The following is a 15,362-nucleotide window of genomic DNA, read 5'->3' as shown; positions in this document are numbered from 1 at the left end:
TTCATTGAAAAGCAACCCTTTCCTCAGGAATATTCCTCTTCTTGAGGATTTCTAATTAGATGGCTAAAACAGTACAAAAGTCTCTGAACGGAAGACATTCTACTTCTCTCCCACCAAAAAAGAAGAAAAAGGGAAGTATCAGTGACTGTTATTCAGCCCTGATTCCTACTAGGTCTCAGCCACAGCACTCTATGTCCTCAACAGCAGGTTATTCAAGTTTATTCTCCCATACAAATCTAAATTAGACTAATCTCTACAATCTTCTGCAGTACCCAGTACTACAGAAGTTGGATCCAGGACTATAGATTCCTCCTCCTGAGTGCTGCCATAACACAAACAGAATTTACCCCATCTCTCCTTCCCGTGTGCTCCACCTTTACACACAAGTTGGCTTTCCAGGTCCCAGTGTCTATGAAAAATCCTGAAGCAATGAATGTCTCTCTCGCTACTTCATGTTATGAGATGCCTGGCACTGTCTTGTAGGCCACCACAAAAAAAAAGACTTACAGCAGAATGTAGCAATTTGACCTTGTATGACACTTCACAGCTTTCTCTGCACTATGATCTGGAAAATATTTTGATCTGCCAGGCAATATGCAACCCTCTGTCACCACATATGGGGAAACCTAGCTGGAGCTAATTTAAAGAGCATCAGGTGTGGCAATCAGCAGCTAGCAAAAATAACTTGACAGCCTCTGTGGTAAGCGCCTGTGGTGCACTTCAGGGTTCATTTCTGTGCGACATGGGAGGAAAGCAGGTCAGACAGGAGAAAGGCTGTGGTACTGCTTCAGAGCTCAAGATTTTCAATAGGATTGTGCCTGGAAAAGGACATATCCTTTAAAAAGCAACAGAGTTGTTTTCTCTCAACCAACAGATTAGCTCCTTGCACACAGTGAGAAACAGGTTAAATTAGTTACAGAGGAAACTTTTAACTGCTTTAAAGGAGAACTGCTGTTATTGCTCTCAAGCAGCACAGTAAAGCACATCAGACAGAGCTTAGTCTTCTATGCTTGCTGAGTCAAATGAGCCCATTTATTTGTACCAGCTATGCTTGTACAAACCTACTCAGGGTAGTGAGAGCTGCACAGCAGTATCTGAGACTGCTCACATCTTCAGAAATATGGCTAATGGTTACAAAGATACTGGAGAAGTAAAGAAAACCAGCATGACTTCAAGACAGCTAGAACTGGTGAAGTCAGAACATTACATATTCCAAAGTGAATTTGTTTTGGCTTATAAATACATAATAAATATAGATGACCACCAGAAGCTGCAGGGATCAAATAATTTTAGAGGATCTAAGAGGAAACCATGAGTTACTGAAAAGTAACTTAAAAAAAAAAAATAAATATGAAGGAAGGGAGGAAGGAAAAGGAGACATTAATGTATGTTGAAACACCTCAGAACACAGACTGGTGAAGCTTTCTTCAACATATGCAGTTTAGAGGTTTCCTTAATGTAATGATCATCTGAGAAATAGAGGATACAAATATGCAATACAAATTGCCTTTCTACTCTGCCACTCTAAGCCTGATCTAGGGTGAGACTTTTTTCCCTCCCACTGCTAATGGCACATTTCAGAAACCTCTCACATACCAAATTTTTGATGGTTAAGGTAACTTTCACAATGCAAAAAAAAGATAGCATTTAAATTTCCACATACAAGCTTACTCAGGGAATGTGACTGGCAAACCTTTTACTTTATTTCACTGTTACACATTTTCTAAGACAAATTATATTCCATATAAAGTTAAGCTTGAAAAAATGTAGGATTCTAAAGGTAACTTTTATTTTCCAGAACTCTGTTGTGGTCGAAAGCATCCATTAAGGAAGGGGAGAAGGAAGATTTCATTAAAGTAAACTAACTTTGAAGGAAATATGTTTTGCCATCTGGCATTTAATTCACCTGTGTTTTGCTTCACTGCTGGGTTTTCTTTTGTTTGTTTTTGTTTGTTTTTTGTGTGGTGGGATTTTTATAGTAACTTAAATTTTAAATCTGTCAATCAAAGTAAAGGGCAATTACAAAAATCTGGTTTATCACTAGAACTTAAATGAAACCGAGATTTTTTTTAGCTGTAATTATCATCATTCTGTTCTGTGCCCTGTTGGTTTGCCTAATATTTCTGTTTTCGTTTTACTAATAAAGAGGAAGAAAAATTTCAGGGCCAGAACCTGGTCCTGCTAAATTTCAGGATTTAAATCAATGTGACATGGGAGGAAAAAAGCACACTTGCAGGGCAGCAAGTCTTACTGCATGTAAGAAATTATGCATGTGCATTGAACATTCACTTCAAAGCACTTCCAAAGAAAACACAGAATACCTGCCTATGGAAGAGATATTAAAGCAGTTCTGAATTGGTTTTGATTTTTTTTCTAGGATTCTTTTAATACCACACAAGAGACCTGAGTATCTCATATCAATAATTTCAGCTGGTAAAAAAACAGGTGAAAAGTTGCTTTACATCATAAAACACTTTTCTTTTTGATCTAATCAGTACACCATTATTAGCTGTTTGGTATGAAGTGCTTTCTTTTTTTTTTTTCAATTCAAAAAGGCGTGTATTTTTTGTGGTATAATGGAAACTTTCCAGATGCCACCAATTAAAAAAAAAAACAAAACCCAACCTCAAAAGCCATGATATTTATGGAGACAAGAACTCTGCCAAGTGTGTGGCCACAGGGGATGCAGTCAGGCATTCCCCTGCTGGCAGAACACTGCTTTGTTTCCAAAGATCAAAGGCCCCTTTTAGTGAGACAGGACCTGTTAAGGTATAACTTTGCTAATAGCCTTCACAGGTAAAATGTTTTGCCTAATATTTAGGTTGTTCAATCCACTCTTTAAGAACCCTGGCTTGGAGCATTGCAGGTGATGCCTGAAGTGCTGAGGGTAAATTGTGCCTATGATCTGAGCAGCAGGCATTTACGTGGAAGCTGAGGTCAAATATAGGCCAGGATGAGGGAAAGAAAAAAAATCCTAGCTTTTCATCCAAGCAGTGACCTACACACTCTTTACAGTGGTTTAGATGTGCTTGGGTGGCAGAGGAGTAAAGAGGGTAGCTGAGTGTTCACAGTTCACTCACTGATGGCTGTACTGCTGACCTGGAGGAGATGTGATTGCTGACGATGTCAGTGCCCACAGTATGGCAAAAGGGCACTCAGAATATGTCTGCACCAGGTAGGAATCATACCTGAGCTAGCCAAAATATCAGTTGCCTTTGAGAAAGATGATAAGCCACAGAGAAGTCACTGCCTGTGCCAGCATGCACTTTGACACATTTTATTTGCCACAGCCTTCTCCTTCTCTCCATAGTTTTTGGTTGCAGAAGTGTCTTCCCAAGTGATCTGCAACTGGCAAACCTAATCTTAGAAAGTGCGAAGTATTCCCTATGTCCTTCTGACTGCATTCAGAAAAAAGATCATTTCCTCAGGACCATAGCTAAAGCTGCACATCATTAGAAACAGTGGATTTGCAACAAAGGATTGAAAAACTGAGTGAAGAGCAGTGTGACATGAAATGGTGAGTGTCCCTGTCCTGTGGGTCAGACAATTTACTTCCCAGCATTACCATGTTAATGTAAAGGCCCTAGTGAGTAAGGTGACTCTGTGTTAGTCCTGGATTTAACCCTCAGTATCGGCTGAACTTCTGCCTGATTCTGAGAATCACTTCTCACTTCTTCTACTGGTTCACTCCATACTTCCTCTAATTTCCAAAACATGCATTTTCTCCTTGAATGCTCTCTGATACCTGGTACACTAACTTTTTTTTCCTTGTGCTCTAGCTGGTATCTATTGTGTTGTAAAGTATTTGTCTTAATACCGAGACCTTCAGGGCAGCAAGACAATTCTGTTGCCAAGACATGTCAACCACCCTGTTTGGAGGATAACCAGCTCCCAGATGGAAAAGAAGATGTGCTTGTGTGTCAGGCACCAGCCAGCAATTCAGGGAAGTTATCTGTAATGCCTGATTCTCTAGCGTTCCCCTTGTGTTCTCCTTGCCAAATGCGACAGCTCCGCAACTTCAAAAGGGCAATGTTATTTATCTGCATCAAAGGTAGGAGAGGTGCAAAGAGGGACCAGGGGAGGAAGCAGAGATGAACTAACTTCTGTAGCATTTGAACACTCAGCTCAGGTTCTGAAACAGCCAGAAAATCTAAACAGCCAGCCATCTAAAAGGCAAAAAATGGCCTAGGACCAAGATGCTTAATAGAAATAGATGTAGCTGAGAGCTGTAAAATCTGTTTGATATGTGAAGAGCTGTGTAATTTGACTCCTTTCTCTAAAACAGGATTTACAAAATGTTGTGGAGAGACAAAAGGAATTATTTTGGTAACAATGACTTCCCAGTGCTGTAAGATATGTCTGACCTCTACTGATTTTATGGCAAGTGACATGGGGACTTTGAGTGATTCCTTTGCCCCATGTAAGCATAATGTAATTCACTCTGGCTTAAGTCAGTGATCTGAGGACACAGTGTATAAATCAAAAAATTTGTCTGAGACTGTCTTCCAGATGTTGATATGGGTGGGAAAGTGCATTAAAGCACCTCTCCATCAGATATTAAAGATGGCTAAATCCAGTATGACAAACTAAGTAGAAAAAGATAAATGTCACTCTGTGATAAAAACAGACACGAGTATCAAATATGATCTTTGTAAATATTATGGAAAATCAAAGTAATAGTTGCAAAAAAAGAACCAAACAGACCCTTTCTTTCATACCACAGGACAGGCTTCTTTTTCTGCAACTGTTGCATTATTGTATAGATATGAGACACTAATAATTGTAATGATGAATACATACAGATGGCTCTTCCCTCTGAACTGTTACAAAGGGATCACCTAGAAAGTGTATTGATATATGTGCCATTAACAAACAGTAATCTCACTTATAATCAGGGGTAAGAATTCTCCTTCTAATTCCTGCAAATATTTAGGAAAACCAAATTATATTAGGTGATTGTTTTGAGTATTCCCCATTCTCAGTTTGTTCTGAAGCACATGCAAGGTACAGCAAATATGACAAATTCTTTCTGATTTCTGTCATACAAACTTGCTGTGAAAAAACTGAGCAGCAGTTGTGCTACAGCCATTATGCTCTAGGGATGCAAACCAGGAAAAAAGAACATAACTACAGTAGGTGGGGCACTAAAAAAAAAACCAAAAGAAAACAAAAGGAAAGAAAACCAACACAACAATCAAACAAACAAAAGAACCACAACTGGTTTGAGACCTCATTATACAAATTAAAACAATAAAATAGCCCAAGATGGCTATACACAGGTACCTACTAGCTTGTATTTCGATTTTATACGTACTAGTGCTGACCACAAGACATTTTGATTTTATAAGATTTCTTTTGGAGATACCTGCTGGTTTGTGGAAGATCATCTCTGGAGTTGCCCTGTACACAGGCAAATCCCACTGCCTTCTTCTCACTAAGCATTAAGGAACTTAACTTTCAGGATCATATTTTGAAGATAATAGATAAGAGGTGCACATTCTTCTCTTGCTGTGTCCTACTTTTTGTTTGTAATATGTTCAAGTTTTGTTTGCTTCTCAGAGTGTGAGATTTTCAGCATGGACTGGATGACAAAAGAGGTGTGTTCCTTCCTCTGCCAAAGAACTGCTGAATACTTAAGAAGTAGCATTTCCATATCCTTACACAAACTCTGTACAAACCAACCAAATTTTAGGACCTTAAGCTACCATCAGATTTCCCTGTGAGAATTAGTATTTTTAAAATACTGACTTGGAAATTAACTTCAGGCAAAAAACCCTTAATCTACACTTCCCCAGATATTTGTGCACACTTTCCAGGATATAGTAACAAGTCTTCTCTGCACCTAGAGAAGCTTATCCTCACTTGTGCAGAACGAGGCACTTACTTCCAATATCTGGCCGCAGCTTTTTGTCATACTCTCTCAACAGCTTGTTTAGTATGAGAGTCACATCTGTGTCTTGTGTTTTTGGAGCTAAAACCCATTTTTGGTTAGTTGTTCCATCTTCATATTCATCCTCTTCAACCTTTCTAGAACTGCAAAACAAATGAAAAAAATAAATATTATTTTACATGACTAAAATTGGAAGCAACAGGGTGCAGCAGGGTGCAACAGGTGCAACAGGATTTTCCCATTAACAATTGTTGAGCGTCTGTGGATAGGTCATGACTGACAGTTGTTTAGAAATTGTCTTCTGGAAGTGTCTTCAAAAAGTTACACTCTAGGAGATAATACAGCTACCAGAGTAGTATTTTATACCCTGTATTTTAATGAACCTATTCTGACTAGTTTACAATATGCCTTTACAAAGAGCGAAGATCTGCAGTATTACTTTATTAATACATCAAGACAACTGATTCATCTCTTGCACAAAGGCTAATAAGAGTATTAAAAATTCAGATCTGTTAATGCTTCCTGATCATTTTATCCTATTAATAAATTATTATATTCTCTGTGCCCGAATTCCAGAGTTCAATGTATTACCAGGCTTAGAATTAAGAGCTCACCCCTTGAATTTGAGATGGATTATCACAAGCACACAAATACATTGCATAAATAAATCTGAATTTTTCTGCAGCTTCACTAACTTTTTTTAAAAACAGCACTACTCCAAGAGTTGTAACTTTATTCCTTTATAGGTGAATGATGTTTATTTTAAGGGTATATTAATGCAAATGGGGTGAAACTGCAGTTTGACCAGAAATCACAGCTAGAGCTATTTTCACACAAGACTAATTCCATTTGTGTGGCTTTTTGTGCACGGACTTTAAAATGTTGATTTGAAGATGTATTTTTTGGTATCTTAGAAACCAAATCCGTTTGATGCCTCTCACTGGAGAAAATCTATGACAGACTGAGATGAAGTTATCAGGAGAAAAGATGACCTCAGTGGTGGAACCTATGGAAGGAATCACATCTTTTTTCAACCTGCAATTGCCATGGGGATATGATATAATTTTGCAACATTTTTACATAATTGTGAATAATTATGTGAGGTGCAAAGCAGTGGAGAAGGAGAGGCATCAACCTTGTTTGTTCAGGGGATGTGTTACACACATCACTGCAACTTTCTTTCTCTCCCTCTCCTTTTCTCCATAATGACTAGTGTCTTTTAAAATACCTCAGACGTCCAGAAGACTTGATAAACACTGTATGTGAACACAAAAAACACCTGACACAAATATAAAAGTTTAATCACAGAGCATCATCAACCCTCACATTGCTTGAAGACCACTATTTGAGAATTTAATGAATCTTTAAACTGAAACTGCTCTACCGCCAATATGCCCCTGAGGATTAACCATGAATCACTTAACACGACCTCACAATTTTCAACTGCTCTAGGCGCAGTTTCTATATAAAAATAATTTTTAAACTTAGATCCTGAGGATTTTCTGCAGGGAGATCGTATAACTGAGTTGTAAAAGTAGAGAAAACTTAAGACAAAATTTTGAATAGACAACCACTATTTCTCTGTTATTGGGCTGTATTCTCTAAAAAGTTTACTTTTTTTTTCTTTTTATAATTCACTCAATGAGCATTAAAACACTCAAGTGGATTTTGGGAGAATTCTTTTTTTTCCCATCAGATTCATGACCGTCCCTGTGTTTTAATACTGCTGTTACAGAGCCATTCTCCGAGGAGGCATCATCTCTGAACATACATGGTTAATATTTCCGAGCTGAAACTCTGCAGTGGTGCTGAATTGCTAATAGCAAAGAGGGACAAATCATACGTCTTTTTCTGCTGCAGCCAGCATAACTTTACCACAGGCATTCAGACTGCACCTGGAAATGAGAACGGAGTTCAGGTAGTATCACAATTGCCATTTCAGGGAGATGCTCTTTAAAACAAGTCCCTAACAAGAGTCTAGCTAAGCACTGGCAGACCTTTTAGCACCTCCCTCTAGCAGCTTCTTTCCTAGAAAGTACCTCCAAACAGTTTAAATCCCTACATATCTTCTAGATTAAGATTGGAGATGGGAGAGGTTTCACAGTGGACCAGATACTAGACACATATTTTTCAAGCTTTTTTGCTTTCTTCCCTAAGAAGTTATTATTTCCCTTCCATTGCTTGCCTCTGGTTAGGCTCCTTCAGGGGCACTTGAGGTTACATTTTTCTTTTGTAGCCCTACTGGTGACTGCCAATTCCTATCATATTCCTGCCATCTAGAGAAATAACTACAGACTGATGGCAAACCAGTCTCAAGCTGGGAAGGAAGAAAGGCTATATGCCTTTCCCCAACTCTTTGTCAGTTTTGATTCTGTAAGGAGACAGAGACTATGCATAAATTGCAAGGGAGGAAGTCTAGAAGACTCTGAGGCGTTGTCAGGAAAGTGTTTATTTCCTGCAAAAGGTGTGTCCCACACTTGCTGTGGAGGCTGGCATGAAGCATCGTCTAGTTCCTGTGGGGATTTAGGAGATAGACACCACTCAGGTGTGGGGCAGGCTGCCACAGAGGGGAGGGGGAGGCCTCTGAGCGTGCCTGTAGTCTGGTTTGTGATGGTTCCTGCAGGGGGGAGCTGAGCTGACCCCTTTGCCTGGGTTATCCTGTGGGGGTGTACAACAGCTCCGGACAACCGAAAGGACCAAAGTCCAAAAGGTCAGGGCTGCCGCTGCCGGCTGTGCCCCCCTGGTCTAACAGTGGATACCGGTTCCCCACCGGGAAGACCCTTCCCGGCCCTGAGGCGGGGACCAGGGGATCGCGCACCCCGCCACTCGCCTTCTCGCTCCTCACTCCGGTTTCTCCCGTGGATGCCCCGGGGGTGGCGTGGAGGGAAGCCAGGGCCGAGAGGGGAGGGAGCCCGGGTAGCCCCAGCCGCCGTCTCACCGGGCGCCGAGAGCCGCCCGAGGGGAAACTTTCTACCTGGCCGGCCCAGGACGGGGCTCCGAGCTGGGCCGGGAAGGGACAGCGGCGGTGCCACCGCCCCGGGCGCACCGCGGAGCCAGGCGGGTCTCGGGATGGGAGCGGGGTAAGCCGTGTTTGGGAACAGAGCCCCGGCACGGCGCGAAGAAGGTGGGAAGAGGCCACTGTTCTTCCTGGGTGCCGAATATTGTGCAAACTCCAGCAAATGGGACTTCAGCCCTCCAGCCCCAGTGCAGAGAGGAGAGGGGCGGAGGGAGGAGAGGGGAGCGCAGACTTACCAAGCGTGGAACACTGAGAGGAGGAAGAAAACCGGCAGGAGCTTAGCGGACATGGTCCGGACAGCGCTGGCCAGGTGAGAGGAGCGGCAGGATGAAGGAAACGTTGCAGAATATTCACATGGAAGGGAGAATGAGGCAGTGAGGTAAAGGTCTGAGCCTCTCCTCCTCTGTATTCTCAGCTTAATACCCTGAAGAAAACACTCTCTTCCACAACGCTCCGAGAAGGGAGGGGGGAGGCGAAAGGGAAAAGAAAAAAAAAAAAAGCAGAAGAAGTGGAACGAGAGGGAAATCCCCAGCGGAGAGGCTGCCGAGGCCAGGTATAAATCACGCTCCGCGGGCTGACAGGTGTTCAGCGGGCACGGAGCTGCGGCTCGTCCCTTTTGCCGGCAGCCAGTTGCCGGGCGCAGCGGCGCGGGCGCTCCCGCTGCCCGGGCCGGCGCTGGCCGTGCCCCCCGGGCGCTGCAGAGCGCGGAGCAGCCCGGGCCCCGCCGGGCCGCGGGTGCCGCGGGGCGGGCCGGACCGGGCCGGGAGGGGGGCGGGCCGGACCGGGCCGGGAGGGGGGCGGGCTGGGGCGGGGGGATGGGGCGCACCTTGCCCCCCCCGCGGAGCTCCTGCCCGCAGCCAGCCCCGCAGAGCGGCACCGGAGCGCTGCCGGGGACCGCCCCGCATCGGAGAGCACCTCGTCCCCGCACCCTGCCCAACAGGTTCCCGCCTCGCCGGCAACTGGAGGAGCCGTGAAATGAACCCTGCCCCCGCCCCAGCGGGCGCACACACACGCATACAGGAGAGGGGGAGCAGCAAACCCGGCAGCCGCAGTAGGCAGGCAGCCGGGACCTCTCCCCAGCATCACCAGCCCGATGGCCCAGACAGGGAGCCCGGTGGAAGGATCCCCCCGCTGTTTTCCGGGATGCCCGAACCCCCGAACGCCACAATCACTTGCCGAAAGCCCCCCCAGCGCCCGGGGCTGGAGGTGCTCTCTTCAGACGGAGAGAGAGGGGTCGGGTGCTGGTCTCGGGGTGATCGGAGCGACGGGCATCCCGATGTACACACAGGCGCAGATCCATGTAATCGGTGCGGCTGCTTACACGGACAGACAGACAAACGCAAGGCAGTGTTTCTGTATGCCTCTGTATCTAGGTGGATGTATGCAGAAGTTTGCATGCACTGTACGAATGCATGGATACACATTTATACGCACAAGGTATGCCAGAAAAGTGTATACACGGGGAGAGGAGATCTACACGATCCTGTAGACCAGGTTACATGAACTAACGTGTATATTGTGAACTTTGGAGTAAATTAGGTTTTTCTGCTGTGAGTCTCGGAAATGAGACAACAGTCAAGTGTATTCAGAGCAAAAATAGTTTGGGTTTGGACAACTTTTGTCTTTCTACTCCACAAGTAACAGCACAGATGTGATTTTTAGCCACTTCGATTCTCTTCAGGTGTGTGGAGCTTTGCACCACGCATCAGGGTAATTGGAATATTCCCCTTTGTTTTCAGAATGGGAAGTGACAAAATTTCACTTACGTAATGGTAATTTGGAAACAAAAAACTCTGCCCAGAGGGACAGCGAGTCACCGCTTTCCTGTGATCAGAAATCTCGGGAGTGGAAATCTCTGATCTTCTATTTCCCCCTTAGACACAGCTTCCGTGTTCTGGGGGAGTCGTTTTTAATTGTTTAATTAAAAAAAAAAAAAAGCTGGAAGATGCAATCTTGCTTTTAGAATAACTCCTACATGATGCCTAGAAGAGCTGGCTATAGGGAGTTCTGTTCCAGAAGTTAATTTTTGAAGGAACGACCCAGCTTAAGGAAAATCTGTCGTGAGTCAGGCAATTAACTCTCAGTTATTCACTTTAGGGGTTTTCTTTCAACCTTTCGGGTTTTGTTAGGTTTTTGTTTTTATTTCCAACCTAAACGCCTCTTTACTAGATTATACGGCAGTTCTGTCGTGTTTACTTTGGCTAATTGCAGTTACCGTGAATTGCTAGCAATCATTTGTTACAAGGCTTGCGCTCTTTTCTTCCACCAGCAGAGAAATGCGGGTGGCAGCCAGGCCGCCTGCTGCCCTGAGAAAATGAGAAAGGTGATGGACGGCGACTGCTCGGGGGTTGCCTGGGTTTCACCAGGAATCGCTATGCTGACGGCCAAGCAGCACGCTGATGGGCTGGTGTGAAGTTTGCGGGAACACGGGCGCTGTGGGACGGGGCGAACAGGGGATCAGCCGCCTCTCAGCGACCCGACGAAGTCCGGCCGGTGGGTCCCGGCGGCACGGGGCTCCGGCACCGCCGCACGGCCACGGTCCGCAGGAACTCCAAGGTTTCCCGAAGGCTGCTGCTTATGCAAACATCATTCCGGGCTCGCAGGTCGCGGTTCCCACGTCCCGGCTGGCAGCGCCCGCGCGTTTGGAAAGCAAGGACGGGAAGCGCCCGCCACGCAAGGAGGGGTTTCCCTTGCGCTGGCCATATAGAAAAATGTGTGTCTTCACACACGCACTCAATCTGAATAAATAAAAGCTTAGCCCGGCCCCGGCACCCCCGCCGGGGAGCCCAGCAGCGAACAGCTTGGGCGGAGCTGCCGCATCGGAGGAGCTGCGGCGGCCCGGGCCGGGGGCTCGCTTTGCCGCCAGCTGGGGGCCGCTGCACCTCTGCCACCTCCCGGGAGGGCAGCACGAGTGAGACAGAGAGTAGGCGGCAGAAAGACCCGGAGGAGACACACCCCGGCGGCGATTTCCGAGGAGAAATGGCGAGGGCAGGTCCAGCTGCGCGTCCCCGCTCTCGGCGGCCCTGCTCCGCGGGGACACCCGGGCGGGAGCGGAGGGAACCGGGGTGGCTTCCCCGCCCCGGCGGCTCCGCCGGGCGCCGCTCCGCCTCTTCCCCGCCCGCCAGCCCCATCCCGCCCTCACCGCATCCTGCCGCGGTGGCGGGATCCTCTGGCGGCGGCGGAGGGAAGCGCCAGGGATCCGGCCGGGTCCCCACCCCGCGCCGCCTCCAGCCGGCGGCAGAGCGCTCCGTCACCCCTGAGCCGTGACCGGAGCTTTTGGTGGCCATCGAGTCACTCAGACCTCGAGAAAGACCCTCAGAGTGTCCCCTCTTTCCTTGCAGAGCGTCAGAAATCCCCAAGGCTCGATGGGAGCAACATGGTTCATTGATTATTGAGTCCTTGTCCTCAGGCTGTAAGAAAAAGGCGATATTTAAGGCTTTCTTTCTGTCGTCCTCGGTGAGCTACATGTTAATGGCAAAGGGATACTTTATTACCACTTTTCATTACACCTCATGGCTCGGTCATTTCTGCTCCTTCTCTTCACATGCTTTTATTTTACTTTTAAGCACACTCTGCCTTTGCTGAGCCTTTCAAATTGTATATTCAGGTAAGGGTCATGACTATCCAGCACAGGTTTTAACAAAAGAAGATTTTATCATGCCATATAATGATAGTAAAATGTTTATATTCTCAGTAATAACAAACAACTCTCCAGCACAACAAAATGCATCCACATTTTAACTTACCATTTTCACAGAAGATGACTATCCCTCAGCCTGAGGGATACCTCTGTGGTATGTCTTGTGCAGTAGGGAAGTATGAGTCTCTGAAAGTAGCTTGGCAGGGAGCTAGTTAGCATAAATAAGGGGGGAAATGCTGAGGAAGGGAATGGGACTCACGTATCAAATTCCTCCCTTGCTAGAACTGGGAGCCCCGTCTCAAGCACTGAACAGTTTGGGCACCTGAACTTTTCTGAGATTCAGTGTTGAAGGAGAGTCCTACAGGTGGTTTTCCTGGCACTCCAGTGCTACCTATATACCATGAGAGGCACAGAAGGAAACTGGGGCTGCTCTGAGGCAAAGAAGGAAGGACCTGAAACCCATCTCCTACAGCTCCTGGATTCCTCCAGCTGAAGACTTATTAGAGATTTCAAAGAGGCTTGAGCCAGTTTATTCTGACTGAAGGTCTCTTGCTCCTGCTGGAGCCTTTGGGTAGGAAGTTGAACCTCAGAACTTTCTGTGTGCTCTCAGTTCTGTCCTTCAGCACAGGGCTCTCTGCTCTCTGGCTCATGGGAAGGACAGGGAGAATCCCCCCTGATGCTGCCATGCTGAAGCTTTTCAGCAGCTTTGTGTAGACGTTTGGCAGAGGCATGGGCATCTCAGGTGGGCAGGGCTGGCTGCTCCTTGGGGGCCAGACCACCCCTGAGCAGTTGTCCTGAGAACATCAAAAACACCAGTCCCCTGTGAATGAAGAGCTGAGCCCAGATCTACTGAGGCCAAAACAGCCTTGGGTGGCTGGTTCCAACATTTATTATCATATATGTGTTAAGTTATAATGGGGGGGTCACTCTCTGTGTAGTTATTTTCCTACCTACAAATCCAGCCTATCCTACTGTTGGTCCAGTCCATTGCAATCTATCAGGAATTCTCAAAAATTCTCCAAATCCATCTAACTGAAATCAGTTGGTATCTTCAATCAATATTCTTACTTTCTACTTTGCTTTTAGCCAGGGACTAATTTCAGCAGCAACTTTTAAGACATTATGAGAGTGAGAAGTGATAATTGCTATTGAGGATGGCACTGAAAAGGAAATTACATTGCATTACAGAATGGGCCACTTGCACTTGAGTCTAAATTAGGGGTAATCCTTGGAAGATACTTCAGAAGTCCTTTGGGCTTCGTAAAATCTAACTTCCAATCTTTCCATCTTCTCAAAATTGAACAAATGTCTATAAAAAATAGTGGAAGATGCAAAATTGATAAAGTGAGGATGTCATCTGAGAGTCACCATGCAATGACCCAACTTAAGTATTTGTACTAACATAAAAATATATAAAAGGTCAGAAAGGATTCAAGAAATTTTGTCATTTCAGTGTCAATTCCAATCTGAGAAGCAAGAGTATTAGGGGAAATACATTCTTATTACATAGAACTTTATCTCCAGATTTAAAAAAATCTGCAAGTGCTATATTCATCTTCTCTGCATAAAATGAAGAGCAAAGCAGTTTCATTCATTTTTCTTCAAAGTTTAACTTAGATGTTGAGTAAGAATTTTTGAAAGACAAGACTATTTCATAAAATAATTTTTTCCTCAGTTTTTTATAAATATGTTCAGTTATTCCACAGAGGGCAGAATCCATTTAGAAAAAGGCAGAACACAACTCAAGATAACAGAAGAGGGTTCAGCTTTAGAAAATACATTGTTGCTGAAATTCATCATTGAAGTAAGCTGGCACAGCTCAAATATCAGAAATTAAAAATCTCTGCCTTTGTATTTGACTTTTTCTTTCATTCTTAATGGGTGCAAGGAAGGAAATTTGGCAGCAGCCTGCACACACCTCCTCTACAGTGCTGAATTGTTCTAATTCACTTTTCAACTCTTTTTTTATGAAAGCATACATGAAAAACCTCAATGAGAAACAATTCCTATTTATTACTTGGCCCTTTGGCCACGACGTAGCTGTGTCCTGCAGGGTCCTAGTTCACCCCTGCTGGGGACAGTGACACGGCTCACTCCATTCCTGAATGCCCAAGCTGCTTCTAGGGGGTACCAGAGGAGGCTGATCCACATCCAGATACCACTCCAGGCTGGGGCAGGACAAGGCCAAGGTGTTTTGACTGAGTCAGGACCTGAAGAATGCTCCCGTCTCCCATAGTTCAGATACCAGCTCAGTGGGCAGTGATGTCCACTGACAGTGAAGAGATTTAAATTGTGAGGTAGTATAGAAAGTGAAGTATTGAAGTATTTCAGCCTGGAGTATACTGGCTTATGGAAGTACTTTCCAACCTATGGAACACTTAGTGTTCATGCACAAGCACATGCTGCAGGTATGACACATATTTGTTGAATATGACTCTCCACCTAAGTAAAATAGATCAGATTTAGAGACCCTTTGTCTGAGTCTTGCAGTAGAGACCAGGAAATAATGTTGTAATACAGAGTAAGAGTCAGACCTGGGTGTAAGCAAATAAAGTACAGAAACTCTCAGGGGCAGCCTCCAGAACAGGCCTGGAGAAGATGCTACTCAAAGATGGCTCTGAGTTTCTCATTCACAAAACTCAGTCATGTAATTCTTCAAGTTTCTCACCTGAAGAAATAGCTAAGGGACTTTTATAAAGTTTTGCCTTCCAATATGCACTGCAATTTTTCATGGTTTTTGATCCCTGCAGGGCCAAAGGGATCCCCCAAAGGGATGATGAACAAGGAGGTGCGTGGCTGCTCAAAGACACACAAGC

The 15,362-nt window shown here is 45.0% G+C and overlaps 1 protein-coding gene across 1 annotated transcript in view; it reads right to left on the bottom strand.

The window, feature by feature from the left end:
• The window catches only part of GABRG3 (gamma-aminobutyric acid type A receptor subunit gamma3), a 290,284-nt gene extending 280,869 nt beyond the window's left edge, over positions 1 to 9,415 (bottom strand). The window contains exons 1-2 of the mRNA XM_088051108.1: positions 9,143 to 9,415; positions 5,885 to 6,033 (exon numbers count right to left, since the gene is read on the bottom strand). Coding sequence (XP_087907234.1) covers positions 5,885 to 6,033; positions 9,143 to 9,195 — 202 coding nt within the window. The 5' untranslated portion in view covers positions 9,196 to 9,415. The remainder of the gene's footprint in view (positions 1 to 5,884; positions 6,034 to 9,142) is intronic.
• Positions 9,416 to 15,362: the final 5,947 nt, after the last annotated feature.

This window comes from Pseudopodoces humilis, chromosome 2 (genome assembly GCF_049639895.1).
Source record: "Pseudopodoces humilis isolate 2021_Gansu_Grassland_sample_001 chromosome 2, ASM4963989v1, whole genome shotgun sequence".
In the NCBI taxonomy this organism is placed as follows: Eukaryota; Metazoa; Chordata; class Aves; order Passeriformes; family Paridae; genus Pseudopodoces; species Pseudopodoces humilis.
This window is presented reverse-complemented; position numbering and strand designations above follow the sequence as displayed.